At 37.0% G+C, this 26,755-nt stretch overlaps 4 protein-coding genes across 6 annotated transcripts in view; all 4 read right to left on the bottom strand.

Moving 5' to 3' along the window:
* Positions 1 to 26,755, bottom strand: part of LOC145662111 (methyl farnesoate epoxidase-like) — a 379,435-nt gene that overhangs the window by 279,532 nt on the left and 73,148 nt on the right. The gene's annotated exons all lie outside the window — the stretch shown is intronic.
* On the bottom strand, positions 4,325 to 5,293 carry LOC145661681 (uncharacterized). The gene has a single exon (XM_081727008.1). The coding sequence runs from the start codon at positions 5,291 to 5,293 to the stop codon at positions 4,325 to 4,327; it is 969 nt and encodes a 322-aa protein (XP_081583134.1).
* LOC145661680 (uncharacterized) lies at positions 22,196 to 23,482 on the bottom strand. The gene has a single exon (XM_081727007.1). The coding sequence runs from the start codon at positions 23,480 to 23,482 to the stop codon at positions 22,196 to 22,198; it is 1,287 nt and encodes a 428-aa protein (XP_081583133.1).
* On the bottom strand, positions 23,957 to 25,414 carry LOC145661679 (uncharacterized). Its single transcript, XM_081727006.1, has one exon. The coding sequence runs from the start codon at positions 25,412 to 25,414 to the stop codon at positions 23,957 to 23,959; it is 1,458 nt and encodes a 485-aa protein (XP_081583132.1).

Here is a 26,755-nt window from a genome sequence, read left to right as displayed (position 1 = left end):
AAATAAATAAAAACTCATGTAAGCAGCGCACATCAATTTTCTGAAAAAAAAGGTACAATGTATTTTTCATCCTACTTTTAATCATTAAAATTGTTATACACAGAGACAATCCAACAATACTGTGATTATTAACAGAAATCACTCCCGTGCCTAGCTTTCTTCGTCGCCGAGGAGCTGGAGCACGTATCACCATCGGACTAAAGTCTTCGCTCCCATCGCTGGCATTGGAAATGCAGCATTTTTTAAAGCTGCGGAAGACAAGATCCTCTGGAATTGAATTCCATGCTTCAATAATCCATTCGCACAAAAGGCGGAGTGCAGGTTTCTTAATTCTGCCAGTTGGCGTAGTTTCGTGTACTGCAGTTGTCATCCATTTAGTGTACAGTCGCCGCAAGTAGTTCTTGAAAGGCCGGTTGATGCAAAGAGGAAAGATGAGCTGCAACTTGTCATTTTATATTAAAACTTTTCTACTCTTGTAAAATTACTCACAATATTCCAGTATTAGGCTAATAAAAACTCCCGGTGATTTTAAATACTTGGTGGCTCAGTCAATTCTACATTTCCTCGTGTATGCCGCGCACCCTGTTTTTTGACTTCGTTTTTGTGCAGAAAAGATGCACGGCATACATGGATAAATACGGTATCTATCCATCTCTCTCTCGCTAATATATATATATATATATATATATATATATATATATATATATATATATATATATATATATATATATATATATACACACACATATATATATATACAGACACTATAAAGCAAGTGGTTGATAGTATACGGTAGTGTCGGGGATGGTGACACCTTTACATCGAACTGTGCTTGTCGTGTAAACATTATTTGATATTAGTATCTTCATCTTCGACGTACCTATGAGCATTTTACTGTATATTCGTGTATTGAAACTGGTGAAACAAATTTCAGTTTCAGAATGTAAAAAAGAAAAAAAAAGCCAAGGTCGAGAAGCCTCAGACAACTAACAGTAGAGATATATTATCTTGTAAACTATTTGTCCTGGCCTTGTGAGCTTATTTGAATTTATTTTTAAGACCTTTAGGCAACTTTGGCCGAATGGATGATGATGGGGAAATTAGTGGAATGAAGAAAGTAGTAGGATACTAGACAACTTCGAGAAAACACACACATTCGAAAAATGAAATGAAATGAAATGAAATCTTTGAGTTTTACGTCCGACGGTTATGCCGGTTAGGCTAAAGGAGACAGTGATGATGAGTAATGAATGAAATGGTGGAATGAAGAAAGTGGGAGGAAACGGGAAAACCCACGCACACGGTGTCTGTCCACCACAAAGTTCACTTGGCGGGGCTGGGATCGAACCCGAGACCCCAAGCACCAGAGGTGAACGCTCTACCACTGAGCCACCGCGGTCCCCACACACATTCAATGTTTGTCCACCACAAAGCTCACATGGCACTAACCGAGATCGAACCGACTACCACATACACCAGAGGTGAAGGCTTCACGGTGTAGCTACCGTGACATTTCTTGTCTTGTGTGTTCTGGGTAATAATTTAGTTGTATCTTGATTAGCATGGTGCAGCCTGCTACATTTTACTTTCGTTCCCATGGTATGCTGCTATATTTTTACGAGACAAAACGAGACAAACGAGACGAGACGAGACGGAACAGAACCTCTCGAGACGAGACACGAGACGGGACGAGCACATTTTTTCGAGACGAGACATGCTTTGCACGATACGAGACATGACACCTTGAAGTCTCGTCTCGTCTCGTCTCGTGGCAACACTAATGGACGATGATGGGATGGTTGGTGGAATGAAGAAAGTGGGAGGAAATCTGAGCTGAAAAATGTTCTCGCCCTATTTGGTGAAACTATAGCCACTTCCTCTAATTTTGAAGTCAAATCAGTTGCCGAAAACTTATTGAAATCAATCAAAGACCTGAAATTTGTAATTAATTTAGTATTTTGGGACTCGGTTTTGCATGAAATAAATAGAGATAACAAAGAAATAGAGAATAAGCTGTGTTTCGTTAAAAAAAAATGTTCCTTGGGGGCATACTTAGTATTTGGAGGGGCACATATTATTTTCAAACGGTACTATTCTATTTATTATTATAGACGTATTATTTTGTTCTCTTGCGGAAGGGCATTCTGAAAGCTCCGGTGGGTAGTGCCCACTAGAAACATGTCCAGAAGAAACACTGAGAATGAGGATTTGAGTTTGCAAAGGTTTCTTGATTGTTTATCTGATCTTTTGAACACAATCTCCAGGTTTAGAATTATGGATTTAACAGATGGCTCTCGGAAGCGATGGTTACTGTTAATTTGATCGATGTAGAAGATCAGTTCAGAGAAAAGTGTATCTTGAAGAAGAAGAGAATGTCAGCAGAGGATGAAGGAAGACATTTTACTGTAGAAGATCGCCTTAGACAATCTTTCTTCAGAATTCTTGACCTCTTACGGGAAGAACTCTTTAGTAGAATGGACAGGCTCAAAGAAGTAAACAAGGACTTTAGCTTTCTCAGAGGAAGCTAGTTGTGTGAAATGCCTTCGGAGGACCTGAAAAAATCGCGCGCGCATATCGCTTTGAAATACCAAGACGATTTGAGTGCTATAGAATTATGTGTAGAAATTAAGTGTCTTAATGACCAGGCTGTTGTATTCTTGCCGGACATCAAGAAGTCCACCCCAAGGAATATACTTGACATGATTACCGAAAATGGCCTTCAAAGTGTCTGTCCAAACGTCTCAGTGGCTCTTAGAATTTTCTTATCCTTCCATGCAGTGTGGCAACTTGTGAAAGAAGTTTCAGCAAACTAAAACTCATTAAAACATACTTACGTTCATCCACGGGACAGGAAAGGCTCTCAGATTTGGCAACATTAGTTATAGAGAGCAAGGTTGCTAAATCAACATCTTATGAAAAAAAAACTATTGAAAGCTTAGCACAAAGGAAAGCCAAAAAAAAAAACAATTTTTGTGAGCGCATGTTACAAAACGAGAAGGGAATTATATAGGATACCGTCATTAATAGATACCATAAATAAAAGTATTCGTTCTCTATATTTATTGTTACATATAAATGGATGTGAAATGTTAACCTACCTTAACCTTAACCATATTATTAGAAGAATTATTTACACACAGGTGAAAGGCCCAGATATAGAATGAAGCCAATATACACATGAGAAAAGTCAATATCACTTGAGAAAAGTTGATTTTGAGTTACATATTTATCTACACAAAGGTGCAAGGCTCGCACATAAAGTGAAGCCAAGAATACAACTGAAAAACCAATATATATACACAGGAGGAATCATAAAGTAAATGAATGAAGAATTTCCTGAGCCAACAGAAGAAGAGGAAGCTACAGATTCTCAAGTTAAGGGGCTGTATTCATAGAGAAATGTTTCTAAATATAAAGGAAACGAAGATAGTTCTGTCTCTTTTTCACCCACCACATTCGAACATTAATATGTCACCTAAGATGTACCTGAAAGATCAAAAATAGTCCTCATCAGCATCGATGACCTTCTGCCAACGTACTGGAAGGCCATGAATTCCATCACGGTAGACCTTGGTGAACCGTGAAGCGAAGGTGTCAAGAAGGTATCAAAATGCACCTCTACTAAGGATTTGCACTGGCGTTCTCTAAGGCATCCAAGGAATGGAACAGGTTATCATCAGACGGTGCAGTGTCCGGGAAGTATGGCGGATGCAATAGTGTTTCACATCCAAGACGTAGAGTGGTGTTCTGGGTCATCCTAGTCACGTGGGACTTAGCGTTGTCCTGTAAAAGGAGGTCCCCTTTGTGATTCAGAAGTGCTGGCTCCAAACTGCTGTCAGTATACTGTATATGCGTGTATGTGTGTTAGTGTATTTTTAATATGTTAATTAATAATAAGCAACCTTAAATTCAGAACTTCTATTCATTAAGAGATTAAGTAAGTACTATTATTTCAAAATGTTGTAGCGAACCATATTTTGGATTTGAAATACAGCATTACACATATTCTTTAGCTCTGTTTTGTCTTTTGATGAATAAATGTTCACAATACAACTTAATGGTGATAAATGAATAAATGTTTATTTGCACTAACTACACAACAACTGAAACACTTACAACTTACTGTTATATTGTCTTTTTTGTACGAATTCCGGAGGCACGTCTTGTATGGATCTCTTGGTGCTCAACTTGCTGAAACTCACACACACACACACTGTTTTTATAAACAAAAGAGAAACGTTATGCAAATATAATGGCAATGATACAAACTCACTATAAAAGTCTCTACATTCTCCCCTCTCTTGATTGAACCAAGTCAATCAATTTACACACAATCCACATGATCATTTTTAGGTAAAGGTACAATTTTAGTAATCGGTCTTTTAACAGTCCCTGTCTTACACTTTACACTTACTACTCTCACTAGTCCATCTTTTCCCGGAAACACTTGTTGAATAACACCTAATTTCCATGACAATGGAGGACAGTTGTCTTCTTTGATTAGAACCACATCTCCAATAGAAATGTTAGGTGGTTTTGTTGTCCATTTTCTTCTCTGCTGGAGTTCATGTAGATAATCCTGAGACCATCTTTTCCAAAAATGCTGCTTCATCTTCTGAAGGTGATTCCATCTTGATAATCGGTTGGTCGGAATATCCACTAGATCTGGCTCAGGAATGCTCATCAAAGGTTCACCAATAAGGAAATGTCCTGGCGACAAAAGTGAAGGATCATCGGGATCATTGGATAGAACGGTGATTGGTCTTGAATTCAAACAGGCTTCTATTTGTGTTATAACTGTGTTGAGTTCTTCAAATGTCAAAATCGTGCAACCTACTATTCTTCTTAAATGAAACTTAAAGGACTTCACTGCACTTTCCCAAATGCCTGCAAAATGACTTGCTCTGGGTGGAATGAAATGCCATGTAAATCCTTCTTGCACTGCAACATCTTGAATTGAGTTTTGAAATTGTTGTGAACTGAGTAGTTGAAGCTCCTTAAGTTCTCGCTGAGCTCCAATGAAATTGGTTCCGTTGTCACTATAGATGTTCGAAAATTTGCCTCTTCTGGATACAAATCTTCGAAGAGCTGCTAAAAATGCTTGGCTACTCAAATCACCCACTAACTCCATATGAATCGCTTTGGTTACTAAGCACACGAATATTGCAACATACGCCTTGGTCACTTTACGAGATCTAGTTCCTTGCTTAATCATTAGGGGACCGGCGAAATCCACCCCTACGTGAATAAAAGCTCGAGCTGGCTGTACTCGTGCTGATGGTAATTGACCCATGAGTTGTTCTGAGGCTGACGCTTTCAATTTAAAACAAACTAGACACTGATGAATGATAGATCGAACGACTTGTTTAGCTCGTGGGATCCAATATTTTTGCCTCAATGATGAAATCAATAAATGCGGTCCAGCATGTAACAATCTTCTATGTTCCGCTTCAATTATCAATTTGGTGAGATGCTCTTTAGGTGGTAAGATGATCTGATGTCGGCTATCATACGGTAAGTCGGAGTTTTTTTAGTCGCCCTCCCACTCGTAGCAACTGTTCATTATCTATAAATGGATACAAAGATTTAAGTTCACTTTGGAATGAAACTTGGCCTGATAAAGCTAAGTCCTTGAATTCTTGCGAATAACTGATCTGTTGAATTAACTTAATGCATTGTTGTAAAGTATCACCAATTTCAGTAGTGCACTGAGAAAAATCCATTATCCGGACAGCGGTATATTGTACAAATACAAGGATTCGTTATGTTTACTAAGGAAATCTGTACGGAGCGTACTTTATCCATATACTACATAGGTACTGCCTTTTACCCGCTTAGATATTACATCATGTCTCTGCAGGATGTCTGATATCTAACAATCTTCTGTATTTTACATACGTATACGTATGTTAAATACTTCAGCTATACGTTATATACGTCCATCTGTGTGTAAGATCCAGACCGCCTATAGACACTCTTTCTTTCGCCATGGCTGACGTCATTGAACTACCGTCTTTTGCTTGCGAAACGAGGTTGTTTACAAACGGAACAGAAGAGAGGAAGGAAACCTGGGAAGCCTGGGTAAGTACAATAGTTAACTATTACTTTAGTTAAATATTCCCATTAATTATATATTCTTTTAGTGTAACTTGCTTTAATATAGTACTAAGTAAGTAATGTAGTTTATGACTACAATTCTTACTATTGTAACTCGTAAATGATTGAGGAGAATGGAATGGGTGAATCTGAATTTTGAAAAAACTTTGAATATTAATGTTTTGAAACATATTATGTTTCAAGGTAGCAAAATGAATGTTATGTGTTTATTCATTCCATTTTATATGTGACGATTTATTACTTGGTGCAGATTTACTACAGGACTGCTTAACATAATTGCTAATAAACCGTTTTCAGCGCGGAAATTTCCTTGTGAAATGAAATTTTGAGTTTTACGTCCCACGGTTATGCCGGTTAGGCTAAAGGAGACGGTGATAATGAGTAATGAATGAAATGGTGGAATGAAGAAAGTGGGAGGAAACGGGAGAACCCCGAGAAAACCCACGCACACGGTGTTTGTCCACCACAAAGTTCACTTGGCGGGAGGAAATTTCCTTGTGTAGTGAAGATTTAGGATTTAGATTTCTGGGCTTTCGGCATCAATGGCCTTGTTACCCCTTATGAGGGATGACTTTCCTCGGCGAGTACACTATCCGGGGAAAGGAAGGGAAGAAAGGATTGGGGAAGGAAGAAAACGGCCTGGGACCTATATGTTAGGTACCACTCCGGCATTTGCCTGCTGTGAATGAGGAAAACCCAAGGAAACCTCATTCAGGATGGCTGGACTTAAAATCTTTTGATACTTTTTCGACCGAGTTCTCCCCCGGGATCGAACCCGGAACCGTTCGCACCGAAGGCGAGAGCGCTAGCGACTACCCTACGCGGGGCCACTTGTGTAGTCTAGAAAACTCATTTTTACTAGGATATTTGCAATTTTTTTTTTTTTTTTTCTTTTAGTTTAACGCCCCATGATTGTACATCAATGTAAGAGAGAAGGTGACAATGAGATACATGATAATGGTGGAATCAAGAAAATGTAAGGAAACTGGAAAGTCTTAAGAATAACCACACCTACAGTGTTCACCAAAAGGCTATTTGTCGGGAGCAGGAATCGAACCAGGGACCTAACGCGTCAGAGGTAAGCGCTCTACTACAAAGCTTTCTTTTGTTTAAAGAACTTGTTTACATTGAAATATATATATTTTACGAAGATACTAACATATTTTACAGCCTCACTGAAATTTTAAAAAAAAAAAGTAGTCAGGGAGAGTTTACTTGTCAGATTTTTATTTTTTAATTTAATTTATTTTTATTTTTATTTATTTTTGCTTTGTTATGTTCCCTAGTTAATTAATGTTTGGGTTACTGAAAATTAAAACCTTTTTAGTATTATTGTTATGTCATCACTTTGGAACCAAAAAAGTTAGATTTTTTTTCTTGTGTTTTCATATAGGAAGTTGGTAAGTTTGTGCCTTAGCATTGGTTTGGTTTCTAGAACGTAATTGAAGGTCATGTTGAGTTGAGTCTTGGCGGGTTTAGAGTTCGTGAAGTGTCAGGCACTGCTTGTGCCCCTGTCTTCTGTCTGTGATGTTTCCTGGCTTTGGGCTGTGAGGTATTTATGTTGAGGAGTACCAACGCAGGCCGCGTGATATACAGGTAGCTTCAACAGCTACGAGTGCCAGATGTTCATCTTTCGTTACGGCGTGACTAATGCAGTATAGTACTAGGTTCAAATTCTATGGGTGGTAAAAATGGTCGTGGTGTGGTAAGAAATACAACGTAATTGTTATTAGTTTATTAGTGTTTCTTCATAGTATAGTTTCACTATTTCTAGAAGGAATTAAGTATTAACGAAGTAATAAATAAGCAAAAGCACACTTTGATTGGCGTTAACTATTTCTCATACTCCATTGAGAATGTTTTGATCCTCAGTTGCGCAAACATCCAGTGTGCGTTTTTTTGTTTGCTTACACTGCCTTATAGATGAGCTCCCTCGTGGCTAAGTGGTTAGTGAACACGCCTTTGGCGTGGGACACCCGGGTTCGATTCCCGGCCGGGGGCCGCGGTGGCTCAGTGGTAGAAGGTTCACCTCTGGTGCTTGGGGTCCCGGGTTCGATCCCAGCCCCGCCAAGTGAACCTTGTGGTGGACAAACACCGTGTGCGTGGGTTTTCTCGGGGTTCTCCCGTTTCCTCCCACTTTCTTCATTCCACTATTTAATTCATTACTCATCACCGTCTCCATTAGCCTAACCATCATAACCGTAGGACATAAAACTCAAAGATTTCATTTCATTTTTTCGATTCCCGGCCGGAGCTTATGTGGTTCGGATTCCACGTTAATCTGTAGGTCCACGTCTCATACAGCCTTGCTGCTGAAAGGAACGTTAAAATCAAATCAGCACTGTTTTACAGATGCAATTGTTCGATTCCGAGTTCGAATGAAGCTTTTTACGGGCAGGGGGCGACTTTTATATATACAATCCAAGGATTTTAGTTATTAGTCAGTGATGCAATATATAGACCTATATATATTACAAAATTGAAAGTGACTATGTTTGTGACTCTTAATCTCTTAAGAGCTGCGGTGGCTCAGTGGTAGAGCGTTCACCTCCGGTACTTGGGGTCCCGGGTTCGATCCCAGCCCCCGTCAAATGAACTTTGTGATGGACAAACACCTTGTGCGTGGGTTTCCTCGGGGTTCTCCCGTTTCCTTCCACTTTCTTCATTCCACCTTTCATTCATTGCTTATCATCAGCGTCTCCTTTAGCCTAACCGGCATAACTGTGGGACGTAAAACTCAAAGGTTTCATTTCATTTTTTCTTAATCTCTTTGGAATCTTGTACTTAGGTTCACAGCGGAAGCGACGAAATAACTCGACTCATCCATTGTAGCTCTCTTCGCAACCAGTTTCCAAAATGTTGGCAATAAGTTTGCGAAACGGGATATGACGACTCCAATTTTGGGTGAAAAGTCGCTATAAAAAATAATAGAGAAATTCATTGTCTATAAGCATTGTTTTAAAGTTGTAGATGTAAACTAAACAATATGTTCTACTCACTGGCGCAAATCCGTGGGGGGGGGGGGGATGACGGATACATGTCCCCTCCAATCTTGGAACTGAGGGGGACTTCTCCCCAATAATCCGATTTGAAATGTGTTTTTTGGGAGAAATTTGATTATTTTTGTCCGATTGCTACAAAGGAACGTGAGATAAAATAGATGTCCCCCAGAATAAGCCTCAAATCTGCAGCCTCCCAACGCTGAAAACAACTCTGATCCTCCACAACATTGTTTTTCAACTTCATAAGTATTTTGGACATCGTCAAAAAAAAGTATGGTAACGGTCTTACCCCCCCCCCTCCCAATGTTGAAGACAGATTTGCGCCGCTGGTTCTACTCACATCTTTGTAAATAGGGCGCAACCAATCCTTTAATTCAGGGATCATTTTTTTGTAAAAGAAAAAGTGCAGAATAATTAAAAGACCCCAAAGGACAAATATAACAAACATCTTCTTCGCCTTTATTCACGCAATCTATAGCTAATCTTGTTGCTATCGGTAATGATGTATTACGTGTGTTTCTCAACGGAAACTCTGCGAACTAAAGGACATCAAGTTTGTAGTTGTTCTTCGTTAGAGGGCAAGGGTAACATAACAATGCAGGATTGTGGGGCAGTGAGTATGCTGTATTTCCAAACTCTTCATCAGTTGCGCTGATTAAAACAAACAAACAGAAAAAAAGAACGTAAAAACTGTTTTGAACTAATAATGCTTCTCTACAGATGAACATTTTGTTTGGAGCAGAAAGTCGCTAAATGTGTAAGTAGGTAAATCGTCATTTAAAAATCACCCAAAAAAGTCTCCAATCGGAAAAAAATATTTTTTGTCGCTATCGTAGGGCGACCATACGTCCCGTTTTGACCGGGACAGTCCCGTTTTAGTGGCGTGTCCCGGCCGTCCCGTCAGTAGATGGAAAAAGTAGTATTCGTCCCGTTCTATGTAAATGAAAGAAGTAAATAACAAACCCAGTATCTTTACTCCTTTTAAAAGTATTAATAATTAATAATAACAAAGAGGCAAAAATTGAACTGAAATTCCCTATATTAAACATACTCTATAGTTCGCAGTACTGCTCGAAAGGCAGCAGAGGTTTTAGCAGTTGGTTGTGTGTTGAACAAATTTCAACGTGTCTTTCCTTTTTCATAAGTACCCGTTCTGTAACAAAGAGAGAGAGGAGGAAATCTGATATCAAGGCACTGATAAGAACAAAGGTAGATCTAAAAGTCTAGGGTTGCAAGAACCTGTCCCGTTTTTAACTGAAAATTTTATGGTCAACCTACGCTATCGTTGAGGTCGAATTCCCCTTATTTAGCGACTTTACCCAAAATTGGCAACATTGACCCCCACCGAACAACCAGGGTTGAATTCAGGGGGTAGCCCGGGGGGAATCTCCCCCCCGAAGAAAATTCATTCCCCCCCGGAGAAACTCCCAAAATTTCAGTCACAAAATGTAGAAATTACTTCACCCAATTATTTGCTTTTCTGTCCGTGTACGTGCAGACGAAATCCGATCTCTCAATATACATATAAATGACGCAGACCCATTCTATATAAATGTTAACATGTAACATCTAAGATAGAATACCAAATAGTGAATAAAACTTGTATTTCTTAACGCTATGACTGAGTTTGGCAGAACATGAAATTGTTAACTGTTGAAGAAAGGTTTGTATTTTAGTAGGTACTATACTCTCGCCCTATATTATATATTAGTTGGTAGCACTAGCACAGGTTGAGATACGAAAGGAAAGATAGGGAAGATCTTTCGATCATTCCATATAATCTCTCATGTCAGCAGACTTCAGTTCTTGAAAATATACAGTTCCTACATTATTTGAAATAGGGCGCCTAAATCCCATTTCTCGCATCGGAAGTAACAGACGTAAATGTGTTTTACGATTGTTAAAGTAAACACATCTTTCTTTAATTAAAAATAATTCAGTTAAAGGGTGAGATTCAGTGGGCGTCATTTAGAGGGATCAGGGAGGAACAGTTATCCCTCCTTGATTAGAGACTTATATAGAATTTATCAATATGATAATAGTATATAAGTGAAAGATTGCTATTGAAGGTGGCCAAGATCCTGCTCAGTGCCGTTCCATGGGGGAGGGGCAAGCGGGGCGACGGCCCCGGGCGCCGAAGTAAGGGGTGAAAAATTCGGGAGGGAAAAAGAAAAAAGAAGGAAAGAAAAACAGAGGAATGAAATACATGTGGACATATATAAAATGAAAGGAAAAAAGTAATGAAAAGTGCTCAAAATCAAGGAAAAGCAGGGTTTACTTTTTAAAATTTTCCCACCTTTGGCGGCTGGTCTGTCGACCTCACTCATATATACGGGGATGCCGTCGTATACTCTCGCGCCAAGCGCTGATTTTCCACGACACGGCACTAATCCTACTGAAGATTTCGTCAACTAAACTATTGATGTATATGCAGTGAAGAAACCAAGGCTAATATGTTTTATTTAGAATCAGAAGTGTGAGAAAGAATGATAACTTTTTATTAAGATATTCCTAAGTATGTTTGTTTTAGGAGAAAAAATATTTCAGTTAATTTAAATCTTTTTAAAAATTTTTACATTAGTAACAAACAGTAATTACTGAATATAGGAAATAATAAAAATAGTTACTGTAAATAGCAGTTAAAGTTTAGTCTAAACTATTTTTGCCAGTCTTTATTTAATGTTTTAGATGAAATCAAACGATTGTTTTCTTAAAATTATAATCTCATTGAATATTTATCAGCAATTAGTCTCAATATTAGGTAAGATGTGTATGTGAATGGAATTGTTAAATATGCTGCTTTCTTGAAAAAAATACAGAAAAATAACCCTCCCCCGAGCAGTTGACATTCCCCCCCGGGTGTAAATGTCTGAATTCAACACTGCGAACAACACCCCGTTATCTTTAGCCTAGCCAGCATAATAGTGCGACGTAAAACTTAAAGATTTCATTTCGAACAACACTCCCAGAAACCTATTGTTATACCATTCCCAAAACACCCTTTTGTACAGTTCTCCCTATTCGAAAAAAAAATTGTAAATAGCAGTGTTCATATATAAATATGGAACTCAATTTCCCTGAATTTTCCAGGTTTTCCAGGTATTAATTTTTCAATTTCCAGGTCTAGTGGAAGAAACTAATAGTACGAGAACACATAAATTTTAAGAATACTATATTTATATATTTGAGAATGGCCACCCTTCTCCCCAATGAACGATTGCAATTAAATATTGAGTCACAAGAAAATAAATAATTAAAATAAATAAAATTTAAGTTGAAAAATATGAAGTTGAGAAACCTAATAAGGGAATTATATAATACTTTTGTTCCATACTTGAATACATTCAAAATATACAAAAATATTGGCTTGGGGAAGAAAAAAGGGCCCGCGAGATTTTAACTGATTCTTATAGTACTCGACAACAGAAATAAATTACTGAAAGAATTTTCAAAATCGGCGCAGGTAAACATGCAGAAAATCGCATTTTCATGTACCGGTTCAAAATGGGGAAGAAAAGACGACCGCGAGATTTTAATTGATTCTTGTAGTACTCGTCGAGAGAAATCGATTAGTGAAGGAATTTTCAAAATCGGCGCAGGCAAACATAGAGAAAATCTCATTTTCATTTTCCGGTTCAAAGTGGGGAAGAAAAAAGGGCCGCAAGATTTTAACTGATTCTTGTAATACTCGACGAGAGAAATCGATTAGTGAAGGAATTTTCAAAATCGGCGCAGGCAAACATGGAGAAAATGGCATTTTCATGTACCCGTTCAAAATGGGGAAGGAAAAAGGTTCCGCGAGATTTTAACTGATTCTTGTAGTACTCGTCGAGAGAAATCGATTAGTGAAGGAATTTTCAAAATCGGCGCAGGCAAACATAGAGAAAATCTCATTTTCATTTTCCGGTTCAAAGTGGGGAAGAAAAAAGGGCCGCAAGATTTTAACTGATTCTTGTAATACTCGACGAGAGAAATCGACTAGTGAAGGAATTGTCAAAATCGGCGCAGGCAAGCATGAAGAAAATGGCATTTTCATGTATCAGTTCAAAATGGGGAAGAAAAAAGGGCCCGCGAGATTTTAACTGTTTCTTGTAGTACTCGACGAGAGAAATCGATTAGTGAAGGAATTTTCAAAATCGGCGCAGGCAAACATGGAGAAAATGGCATTTTCATGTACCGGTTCAAAATGGGGAAGGAAAAAGGTTCCGCGAGTTTGAACCGCTACGATGTATGTTCACGAATGTCCCCGTCTTCTCAAATTTAGTTAATTACTGTGACACTGAAACATGTGACACAGAGTCACATTGTGGATGACTGCAATCGGCAACCACTGCACATATACTCCTCCCGCCCCACAGTTTGATTATTTCGATCCATTCCTCACGTGCTAACGGCATGGTTCAACATCTGCAAGAAAGAGGTAAATGTAACGTTCAATTGGCAATAGCTTTTCACCAAATTAAGCTGCATGAAATCTGATTGCATATTTGACATACTGAGAAAATTCTAGTCCGTGGCCATATGTATCACATATCCCATCAATTCATAAAAATTTTGAACACAAAATTACGGTCGTCCGTGTGACGTACTCCCAAAAGGCCTAATGTGTATCACCCACCTCACATTCAATGAAACCACATCCGTGTAGAATTTAGAAAGGAACTTCTTATGATGTATACAGGATGTCTCAAACGTTCCCTGACATAGGATAACTCTGTTATTATCAGAGTTACAACAAAATGTAAGAGGAAAAACATCTCGAAATATGACGTTTTCAATCTAAAGTGAACACTTTTTAAAAAAATCGGACGAGATGTTTGTGCTGTATACTCTTTATGCACCCAATTTTAAATGAAAATGCAACGTTGTCATTTACCTGGACCCACAACATAAGTGAATGAAGTTACTGTTTGAAACGGGGGCTGGCCATCGACATGTTAGCGTAAAAGACAGTAACTTCACTCACTTATGTTGTGGGTCCAGGTAAATGGCAATGTTGCATTTTCATTTCACATTGGACGCATAGCGAGTGTACAGCGCAAACGGGTCATCCGATTTTAAAAATTCCTTCACTTTAGAATGAAAACATTATATTTGGAGACGCTTTCCAAAGTAGTATAATTTAGTTTGTTTAAATTTACAATTTAATACAAGTAGATTCGGATTTATATGCGTAGGATTTTGTATGCATCTAACTAATGAATTCTTTATTTTCATGCTTAACTTAGTGACTTGGCTTTGGACTGCAACTGATTATTGTAACCCATTATTGCTTGAGAAGAAACAAGATATCCGAATCTTCATTTGGAGAAATCAAACGTCTATTGGAAAGCTGGGGATTACAATCTACTTTCTACATTTCAAGGTGCGTAAATTATATATTCTGTGTTTGTTGTTAAATTACTATTACTATTATTGGGTTTAGAATCAATCAAGCACTTCATGATATTTTATGGGGATCAAGATGGGTGCCGGATAGATAAGTATTTGAGCGTCAGGCTCTTATTTCTTTTCAATTTAATATTTAATCAATGATTATTTTTCTCCCTCATTATTCCACCAAATCGTATTCCAAGATCATATATCCATTTTTGATCGATATATCCATATTTTTGATCTCTTTCATATTTCTATATTTTCGATTTTTGATATTGTTTATATTTCGATATTGCTGTATTTTTCGATATTTCGAACAAGTTTCGATAGTTTGTCAATATCGATTATCTATATCTAAATTCGGATATCCCAAAGCCCTATCGAACCCCCTCCGAAATGAAGTTTTTGGCTATGGACCTGATTAGGGATGCGCACGAGACAAGACGAGACAGAATTTTTGTTACGAAATTCGAGACGAGATAGAGCTCTTCCAATAGAAACGGATCCAGTTTTCGAGACGAGACATAACTTTCGCGGCACCTTTTCGAGAGGAGACAATCTCAAATCTTTTCTCTTGCGCATCCCTACACTTGATCATGAGGTATCAAAAAAAAAAAAAAAAAAAAAGTTAATGAGAAATACCGGTAACATGTAAATACAATATAGGTAGCTAAAACATTTTTGTTTTCATTCTTCAGTAATGCATTATTATTAATCTCAGGGGGGCGCGGTGGCTCAGTGGTAGAGTGTTAACCTCCGGTGTTTGGGGTCCCTGGTTCGATCCCAACTCGCGCCGTGTGGACTTTGTAGTGGACAAACACCGTGCTCGTGGGTTTTCTCGGGGTTCTCCCGTTTCCTCCCACTTTCTTCATTCCACCATTTCACTCATTTCTCATTATCTCCGTCTCCTGTAGACTAACCGGCATAATCGTGGGACGTTAAACTTAAAGATTTCATTTTTTATTAATCTCTGTATTTTATAGTGTATTCTCAAGCTTAAGGTGATGTATAATTAAATTTTGAATTCAGTTAACTTATTTTGTTTCTCAGATTGTTTTTAAAATGTATGTACAAACGTTTATTTTCATTCTTGAGAGTTTAAAGTGACGTATAGTTATTAAACATAGTATTTAATATTGTACTCTTAACGTGGAAGTGATATACAGTTAACTTTTGAATTCAGTTAACATTTTTCTCTCTGAAATTGCTTTAAAAAGTATGTAAAAACGTTTTTATTTTATTTCTTGAGTGCTAAAAGTGATGCAAAGTTATTAAGCTTACTACTTTATATTGTATTCTTAACCCTAAACTGATACACAGTGCGTTTTTGAATAAATTATGTCAAGTTATTTGAGTGACGAACACTGGTAGAAAATCCTGACTACTACTGGAACATTTTGATTTTAAGGTGACGACTACTGGTGCAAGGATTTTAAAATATTGTTTTTCCTCCAACGGCTACTCCTTTTTTAATTCTAACTACATGGTCATTATAGGAAGGATCAGTGAGTCTTTCCAACTATGGTACAGCTCCGACAGATTCACGATGCTCAGAGAAGAGACAAAATAGTATGTTTTCAACCTTAAAGTGAGAACCACTGGCGTTTTTACCCTGCTATGCAAAAGTAAGTGAGTACTCCAATGGAGTTCCAATGCGGTACTTAATTTCTGCGTTTTAGATATATGGAAATACATGTCTCTAAAATGTAAAGAACTGATTTTTTTTTTTTTTTTACTGAAAACTGCAACTCGGTAAGCCTTATGGATACCGAGGTATGGGAAAATAAACTATAGGTATGTGGGGCTTGCATACTTGACGCTACAATTCGGAAATTGAATTAAAATATGACTAACGGCTATCAAGATGTTGTCAAATAAAGGGAGGACCAACACAGTTAAGGGGTTTTCGTGTTAGATGCTAAAATTTCCGAAATCGGTCATGGAAAGTTAATAAACACCAGTAGCAATTTCATCTTAAAGTAATTAGATATCTTCATGGGGTGTTAGAACATCATGGAGTCTACCAAAATTAAATTTTAAAAGCTTTTGAAAATATAATCTGACATTTGTAAACAGTATTTGAAATATGTATTTACCCAAAACTTCCAGCTAGTACATCTAACATCTGGAGAAACACTGTGAAATAAAAGCTTGAAATTTCGGAAACAATTATTGGTCGCAACAAAATTAAATAAGATGGTACTCTTATGGGTTAAATCAGTACCTCAGTACAATTTCGATCGAAAGATTAGTTCAGTCCTAGGTTTTCTTCAGGCAATTCCAAGGGTTCATCGAGCTGTGCAAAAGAATGAAAATTCGCTGTCAATATCTAAGATAGTAAATAAGATATAAGGAATTATATATTTTATGACGTGAAAATAGAGATCTTTATGGATTTGTACTTTTGGGTCTTTCCTAAAAGAAAAAAATTCAGAAAACTACTGTATATACCTTAATAGACAATTCAGTGGGCGGGGACACAGTAGCTTAGTGGTAGGGTATTTAACTTATCTTTTTTTTTTTTGCAGAAACTATTGGAGTATTCACTTAACCCATAGAAATACGATCATACTTAACTCCCTATTTAATTTTAAAATTAAATAAAAGGAAATATTTCAGTGTAGCGACCCACGATTATGCATTTTAGTCTCAGGGAGATTATGATTAAAGCAAGTGAATGTTGTTGACAGAATTGATGGAATGCAAAGGTGGGAGGAGAGTACCCCGAGAAAACCCACGAATACGATGTCCACTACAAACTGACTTGGCCGTGGATCGAACCAAGAACCCAATACACCAGAGGTAAGCACTCTACCACTAAGCCACTGTGCCCCCGCCCATTTAATTGTCTATTAAGGTATATACGGTTGTTTTCTGAAATTTCTTCTTCTTACAGCAAATACTCAAAAGTACAAATCCATGTGGGTCTCTATTTTTACGACGTCATAAAATACATAATTCCTTATATCTCGCTTGCTATATTAGATATTGACAAAAAATGTTCACTTTATTTCAGAGCCCGATGAACGCTTGGAATTGTCCAAAGAAAATTTAGAGCTGAATTAATCTTTCGATCGAAATTGTACTGACGAGTCTGAGGTTCTCACTTAACCCATATAAGTACCATCTTATTTAACTTTTGTTAGGATCAATAATTGTTTTCTGAAATTTCAAGATCTAATACGCTTTTATTGTATGGTGTCTCTCTAGCTGCTAGATGTACTAGCTGGAACTTTTAGGTAAATACATATTTCTAATACTCTTTACAAATGTCAAAATATATTTTACAAAACTTTTAAAATTTAATCTTGGTAGACCCCATGATGTTCTTAAACTCCATGGAAATACCTAATTATTTTAAGATGAAATTGCTACTGATGCTTATTAACTTTACATGATCGGTTTCGGAAATTTTACCACCTAACACGAAAACCCCATAACTATATGGATCCTCCCTTTATTTGACAATATCTTGATAGTCATATTTTAATTAATTTTCTAAATTGTACTGTCTAATATGCAAGCTCCACGTACCTATGGTGTCGCTTTTTATTTCACCATATTTCGGTAACTGTTAGGCGTACCGACTTGCGGTTTCGGTAAACACACACCTCTAACGTTCTTTAAAACGTTATTAAGACATATTTTAGAATATTTAGAAATGAGAGTTCTGGGAATATCATGGTACCCGAAAACCCCCATCAGGGCGTGTGTGTAGTGTATTTAATTGAAACTACTTTTGAGGTTGTTGTAAGCCCTCGTAATTACGTTTCCGAAACTGCACCATCTAGTACGCAAACTCCACAGTTCTGTAGTGTCGCTCTTTATTTTCCCATATCTCGATATCCATAAGGCTTACCGAGTTGAGGTTTTCGGTAAACAGATGTCAGTTCCTTACATTTTAGAGACATATATTTTCATATATCTAAAAAATACAGACATTAGGTACCCCATGGTAGCCCGAACACCATTGAGGTACCCACTTACTTTTGAATGGTAATACATTTTGAGTTGTTGTTCAGCATCAATAAACACTTCATAGTTTTTCTACGTGCAACCCAAAAGTCCATACCTGACCTAACAGATTTTGTCCATTTAATCTCAAAAATGTTAAGATACTTTGTATTGTTAAGTACAACCAAATTAAGCACACTGAATATAACATTTTAAATATTTTCTGATTTTTGTTGCAGGTATTTCGTGCATCAAACCAGGATTCTGCTTGAAAGACAGTCAAAAGAAGCAGTGTAGGTTGTGGCTAAAAGTACGCCCTTTCTGAAGACAGACTCAGTTGTACTTACATTATTTTGTACGAATATATAACCCTAATAAAGAAACTGTACTACAAATTATTTCTTTCTTCCATAAATTATAATAAAATATTATCTCTGTTTAAAGAAAATGATTGTTAATGTTAAGTCATTTTAATTCTTTTTCTCTGTAATAAGAACATTATCCCTAGCAATATTTTTTATCTTTGTGCTATTGCGATTGGATGAAGTAAAATTCTATACGAAGCACTATTATTTCAGACATGCATTAATAACTAATGTATTGTTCTGTATGTAAGACAATGTGTATACTGAACATGTCTAGCGAAGGTGTTGTTTTAATACAGAATCTATAACTCAGCTTTTCAGTAGTCAACTTTATTGGGAATCCGAAGAAAGAAGTTAAAAAAAAAAAATGTTGGACTTACCAGCGTGTGTGTGTTCGAATTCTGGACTAATCCAAATTATCCAGAGAAATCATTATATATTTCTTTGTTGCTATTTCAGATGTATCCTTTATCCAAGTCGTATGAAACGGAGACTTCATACATCGCTATACTTTGTATGAACTATGTTCCGTATTTACTTAATCACTTTGTAACTTTCTCTAGTGTTGACAAGGCCGCAGGTGTCAATCGAATAGTTTAGTGTTTCACTCATGTCACCTTGTGACTAAGGTACGTCCTGTCGGTATATATATGGTACTGGGTTCAATTAGCGATAAAATACATTTTTAGCGTTAAACAAATGCAAAAATCTATACGAAATGAGATACCGTGATCTCTGACTTACGGATAACACCAAGCAACTAATGGTACTGAGTGTGATTGAGTTTACTAATTACTATTTGGCTAAAATCAGTGTTCCTTTATCTATAGTTCTTTTCGTGCTTTGAATTGCAAAGTTTGAAATAACCGTTTTAAATTATTGTGTATATATATCTTCCGAGTAATTCTGAGAATCATTGCTCTTTCTTTAAGCAATGTATGAGACTGTTAAATTGCTCTTTCCTTAAAATGTTGCACTAAGAAGGATGCATCCAGGAAAGTCCAAATTTGCAGAATGTCTATAGCAGGGAAGAATAAATATGTTTAGTCGATGGCTGCACAACGCCTCCGCTGTCACCACGTTGTCACACAGCGAATACAGCGAACGTTTAAGAGTATTCTGCACTTACTATTAGGTATCGGCCTGGGAACTTTGGCGCATCTACCCAGTCTCCTTCTTGGTGTTTCATTTTTAATGGCGAGTACTGAGTAGGAATAATATTGTAAGCGAATGCGTTTCCGGCTGACACCACACTTTTAATTATTGCGACATTTAAAAAAAAAAAAAAACCTGTTAATTAAAATGTACAGAGAAGTTATTTCTGGAAAATTCTATTCAGGCCTCTTGTGGTAACAACTGCACTTTAGTAGAAGATACTATTAAGGAAAAGAATGAGGTAAAATAATCTTTATATCGTACAAGCAATGGATGATAACAGCTTAATAAATGATTGTACGTAAATCTTGTTTGAGTTTGAATATAGGATTGTATAAGGCTGTGCATTTTGCATTATTATTGAGGTGCTGCAACTAACTAACTGCAAACCATATGATAAATTCTTACAGTAATATATCACATATTGATTTACTCTGTATGGAAACGAAAATAGTTTAATATATGGTTAACCTCCTTTGTGCCAGGGGCGGATCCAGAGGGGGGCGATCGGGGCGATCGCCCCCCCCCACAAGAGGAAACTTTCTTATTTTATATATAAATAAACCCATCCATAACAAGTTTGGAGCTCTTAAAAGTAGCAGTATTACCGCCGACCGCCCCCCCCCAGAAGTCCGTCCTGGATCCGCCCCTGCTTTGTGCCCATAATTTTAAAATTAACGCTTGTGTCACTTTTCAACACTTGACTTTGCAGTAGCTTTCCAACGAATTAGCAGGAAGCCCAAACTTATAGGACACCCTGCAGGTAAATACATTTCTTTGGACAGTTTCACTGCTCCAAACTAAGATTTGAAAAGTGTAGTATTGTTAATTTTATTATTATTGGCACAAAGGAGATCAACCATATTTTAAGCTATTTTTGTTTTCATACAGAGCAAAACAATATTTGACAACATTACAGTAAGAATGTATCATGCACTTTGCAGTATGTTGCAGCACTTTAATAATGGTGCACTATACGTACACTCTAGATCCTGCATATGTCCGATCCATACATTACAAGAAGGCAATACGTATTCGATACAGGTAAAATCTGTATATTTCATATGGACAACCTATTAGCTATATACATCCAATCTATACATTACATATGGCCAACCTGTACGCGACATACGTATAATCTATATGCTGCATGCAGACAGTCTGTAAGCTACATATATGCACTCTGTATGGTGCATACGGATATTCTGTATGCTGTATCTGGACAAGCTGTGTGCGACATAAGGAAAATCTGTATAATACATACGTACAATACGTATACTGTATCTAGTCGTACGTATGGGGCACAAGTACAATATAGATGCTGTCTCGGGGTTGAACGCAAGAAACATACGTACAGAACGTATATTGCATACTTCTTGAAATCATGCTCCGTCCTGATAGTCAGTGTATGTCGTCATTATTAACCCACATGCTACATACGACCCTGACGTCACAAAGCTAGATATTACCTCCGTATATACTTGTTACTGCAGATAACGTCACACGAATGACGTCATTGCACTTGTGCAGACAGTACGTATAATACATACTTTTTCAGCTATACGTTTGCTGCAGGATGTTATATACGGTTGTACGTTAAGTCCAGAAACTACAGGAATTACGAATGTAACCTACGTTTTTAAGTATGCCACCTACATTTTTTTTTTCTCAGTGTGGAAATAGTTCTTACTTTCTTCTCGTTGTGATTTTTACAATTGTAAATAAAACGACGACACAAACAAATAACTCGCAATAGTTTCCACAATGATGAAAATTTTTCCAGAAAGCTTATGTCACCTTCATAACTAACTAAAGATATGCTCGTTACTTTCCTTTCTTCTGGAACATCTTCGTCTACCACTTCTGATTGTTCGGGCCATGCAGATGATTCAAGACATGCGGGTCCATGCCACCAAATATCTGCTTCCTTCAACTGTTTCGGATCCATTCCCCGTGTAATAATGTCGGCTGGATTGTCCATTGACGACACATGATGCCACTGGTTGACTGATGTGATCTCCTGTATCTCTGCAACCCTGTTTGCCACGAACTCCTTCCATCTGGCAGCTGGAGATGATATCCATGCAAGCACTATTTTTGAATCGGTCCAGAAGTAAGTACTATTCACTGAAATGTTTAATATCGGAATTATTTTTCGATACAGCCTGCTCAAAAGTACTGCCGCACAATGTTCAAGTCTTGGTAACGTTACCTTTTTAATAGGAGCTATTCTCGATTTAGAACCCAAAAGTTTAACAGTAGTTTTGCCTGAAATGTCCACAGTTTTAACATAAATGCAACAGCCGTACGCAAGTTGACTACACATCTATCAATTTGTATTTCGTTAACACTTGGAAGATGATGACACAGATCTAACCATTGCTGATAGAACTCTGATGGTATTTGATCATCCCAATTGATCTTATGGATCCACATTTGTTGTAAGAAAATCTTGAACGGAGTAACTACAGGGCTTATAAGTCCTAAAGGATCAAATATTTTTGTTATTGTCGAAGTCTCTTGACGTTTGGTTGGTATGTTGGTCGTGAGACATTCTTTAACTGACTTGTTGGTGATGAGAAGCTTATCTGATGCAGGATTCCACGATAAACCCAATGTTGAAACACCTGACTCGGACTCAAATTCAAACGGTAAGTGAATTTCCCTATATTCTTCTGGCACTACTTCCAACAATGCTGGCTCATTCGAACACCATTTTCTTAAAGTAAACCCACCGCTTTGCAATAATTGAATAAGTTCTTTCTGAAGCTTTAACGCCTGTTCAACGTTATGGCATCCTGAGCTTACATCATCCATATAAAAATCACGTTCCAATACTGTCGCTGCTTGAGGATATTTACTTCTTGCTTCTTCCGCTAACCTTCGAAGACACGCAGTCGCCAAATATGGTGATGATGCTTCACCATATGTGACCCGCTGCAACTCATAAATCTTGACTGGTTCTACTGATGAATATCTCCACAGAATTCTTTGAAGTCCAATGTCATCTTCATGAACTTTAATCATTCGATACATTGACTGAATATCCGCCGTAAAAGCAATAGGAAAGGTTCGAAATCTCGTGACAATTGAATGTAAATCTTGCTGGATTGTTGGTCCTGTCATAAGTATGTCGTTTAATGAAACCCCCGTTGAAGTCTTTGCAGAAGCGTCGAAAACCACTCTTAGCTTTGTTGTGGTACTGAATGGTTTCAATACTGCATGATGTGGCAGATAACATTTCATACCATTATCTTCATGTTCTTCTTTCACTGGTTTCATATGATCTAATTCTTCATATTCCCTCATAAAGTTACAGTACTGCTCGTTAATTTCTGGACACTGCTGCAACCGTCTTTCTAGCTGGTAATATCTACGAAGAGCTAAATTATATGATTCTCCTAATGGTTTATGGTTTGGCTTAATTGGCAGACGTACAACGAATCGACCACTGCTATCTCTGGTAGTGTTTTCCTCAAAGTGTCGTTCACATTGCCTTTCTTCTTGAGTCATGACTGTTGAATGTATAGTTTCGAGCTCCCAAAATGTCTGCAACTGTCTATCAAGGCTACTTTCTTGCACAAAAAATGACACTTGTGGTATACTAGAATCTCTTGTTGTAGGAACTTTACCCGCCAAAATGTACCCAAATTCAGTCTCTTGTACTACTGGATAATTCCCTGGTCTAGTTAGTTTATGCGATCGCAAAATTTCCAAAAACACTTCCGCGCCTAACAAAATGTCAATAGTATCTGGTTGGTGAAAATTAGGATCTGCATACACTATGTTTGTCGGCAAGTTCCAATCAGCATGATCTATTGGCCTACTTGGAATGTTATCTGTTATTTTGAGCAAAACTAAACAGTTTACATCAATTGAAAATTCACGAATTCTTGATTCTATATGTACATCTACACAATGCTTTGTTTCACTAATCACACTATTAATACCTTGAATTGGAACTCGGTGTTTATTTTTAGGTAGACGCTACCTTTGAACTAAATCTTCAGTTACAATATTACTTTGACTGGCAGAATCTAATAATACTCTACATGGATGTAATTTACCATTTGCATCTCGTACATTTACTATAGCAGTAGATAACATAACAGTAACATTTGGTTTTCCCTTGAAAATGCAATAAGAACCTTGTGTTATATTTTCCCTATTCGTATTAGAATGACTCGAAAAATTTCTTGATTGTGAATTAGCAACACTGGATTTCTCATCTGCTTTTGACATTACATCATAATGCAGCAAGGTATTATGCCTTTTGGAACAGCGTTTACAGCCACCTGATCTGCACGTCTTTACTTTACATTCTTTTTTGAGACAGTTGAAACACAATAAATTATCTCGAACATAGTCTTGTCTTTCTTTTGCTTCAGCGTTTAAAAATGCAGGACATTTAAACAGCTGATGTATTAGGTTTTGTTTACAAAAGTTACCGAAAGACTGAGTTGTTGTCACGTATGATTTGGTTGTTTTTTCTTTTTGTTTTGGTTCAGTACTCTGTCTATTTTTATCGCCCCTTGACCTTGACATTACTTCCTGCGATGGTGTATTTTTTATAGTTTCAAATGCTTGACACCTACGTTCTAAGAAAGCAAAGAACTCTGATAAGGGAGGGAAAGAATGATCTGTGATTTGTAACTCCCACGCACGCCTAGTGTTACTGTCTAATTGAGAAACGAAATGTTGAACTAACAAAACCTCTTCTAGTGGTGTCTGCAAATCTAAAGCTCGTAATGCATTCAAGTTACTAGTAGCTGTATTAATAAATTCTCTTAATTCTGATGTAGTTTCCTTTGTGATACATTTAATATGTAACAAATTACGGACATGAGTAGCTGCAATCAAACGCTTATTTTCATACCTGTCTTTTAATAATTGCCATGCAGTTTTATAATTAGCTTCTGTAACTTGCAGATTCGCTATTAAATCGTACGCTTCCCCTCTCAATGCACTCCTAAGGTAATGGAACTTTTGCAACACTGACACGTTATCGTTATTATGAATCATAACTTTAAAATTGTCTGAAAATGAAAGCCAATTTTCGTATCGTCCTTCAAATGATGGCAATTCAACACGAGGCAATTTTAATTGATCATTTGATACCTGATTCTCATGTTTCGAGAAATTGTTTGAATGAGATTCTTGGCTACGCTGAATAATAAAATCCTCTAGTTGCTCTAATACACCATAGTAACTGGTTTCAAAGTCCTCCCTATATGCATCGTCCTCTACTTGTTCGTAATTTATTTCTAACTGTGATTGTACTTCATCGAACTTTTTGTACAACTCAATCATTGCAGTCTTACGTACTTTCACCTGACTAATTGTAGTTGTTGAATTAATATTACTTACGTAGTTTTGAATTCTTGTCAGTTGACTTTTGCACACACCACGTTGTTTCACTAACTTGCTTCTGTCTGAGTCCTCCATCTTGAAAAATATTGTAAGTCCACACTAACTAATAAACAAAAGTCCACACTGATGAGCGTGTTCTCACTTATGTCTATTCACATAATTTCCAGAAGAATTAATAAACGTCACTGCACACATGAACAGAACTACATAAAGAGCAATGTAACAATTGTTCACATACATTCACAGTTTGTATCAAACGCTAGTTCACTGTGATCCGGCCCGGAGGACCAATGTTTTGTCTTTTGATGAATAAATGTTCACAATACAACTTAATGGTGATAAATGAATAAATGTTTATTTGCACTAACTACACAACAACTGAAACACTTACAACTTACTGTTATATTGTCTTTTTTGTACGAATTCCGGAGGACCGTCTTGTATGGATCTCTTGGTGCTCAACTTGCTGAAACTCACACACACATACACTGTTTTTATAAACAAAAGAGAAACGTTATGCAAATATAATGGCAATGATACAAACTCACTATAAAAGTCTCTACAAGCTCCATAGATCAATATTGAGAAATTCGCAAAGAATGCTCCTTCTAAATATCCATTACATTTCACAAAATATATTTTACCGTAAAAGAATTGAAATTAAAATCCTATTTACCTACAGAATAAAATTACAAACGTTTACAATTATTACTGGAAATTAATGCTATAATTCATTTCGAACATTTTAAAAGCACATAGTTTCTAATGTACTGAAATTTCATTTCTTATCGATAGTATGAAATATTGCAAATAGTTGTACTGTAAGTTTCCATAACTGTTCTCCAAGTGTATTTGTATAGAACCAAAGGGAGTTTTGTCAAGTTTAACAAAATTCCAAAGTAAACCTCTTGAAAGTAGCTCTTATTTGTAAAAGAATACATAATTATCGCTTTTGGCTGTTGTAATGCTCTTTTAAGGAGCTTAATAAAAATTCAGTGTAGCATAATATAAAAGCTGCTTTTCCTATGTAAAAAAAAAAAGAAAGCTTGGTAAGGTGTCTGTACCGGGTGCCGAATTCTGCTTCACCCCTGGCGACGAAATCTCTAGTTACGGCTCTGGTTCACGGTATTTTTTAAAAAATATGTTGGCATTAAGAAGTTCGAACGGAGTGCCTCAAAAACGGAATACCAAGCTCATTCATGGTGTACGGTATGCTTTAACAATGAGAATGGCAAATAACTTTAAAACGTCGGCACAATCAAGCCCGCAAATGAGATATGAACTTTTTGAATTCATTTCTGAACATTTGTAATCTCTAGGTTGAAATTGGTAAGGGTGATTTTAATTTTTCATTGTTGGGTAAAGACAGGAAGATTGTGCTGATATATTTACTGATACAGTCAACTACTTTCGAGC

This window comes from Thermobia domestica, chromosome 10 (assembly GCF_964235325.1).
Source record: "Thermobia domestica chromosome 10, izTheDome1.hap1.1, whole genome shotgun sequence".
Lineage (NCBI taxonomy): Eukaryota > Metazoa > Arthropoda > Insecta > Zygentoma > Lepismatidae > Thermobia > Thermobia domestica.
The sequence above is the reverse complement of the archived record's forward strand: the minus strand, read 5'-3'. Positions and strand labels throughout refer to the sequence as shown.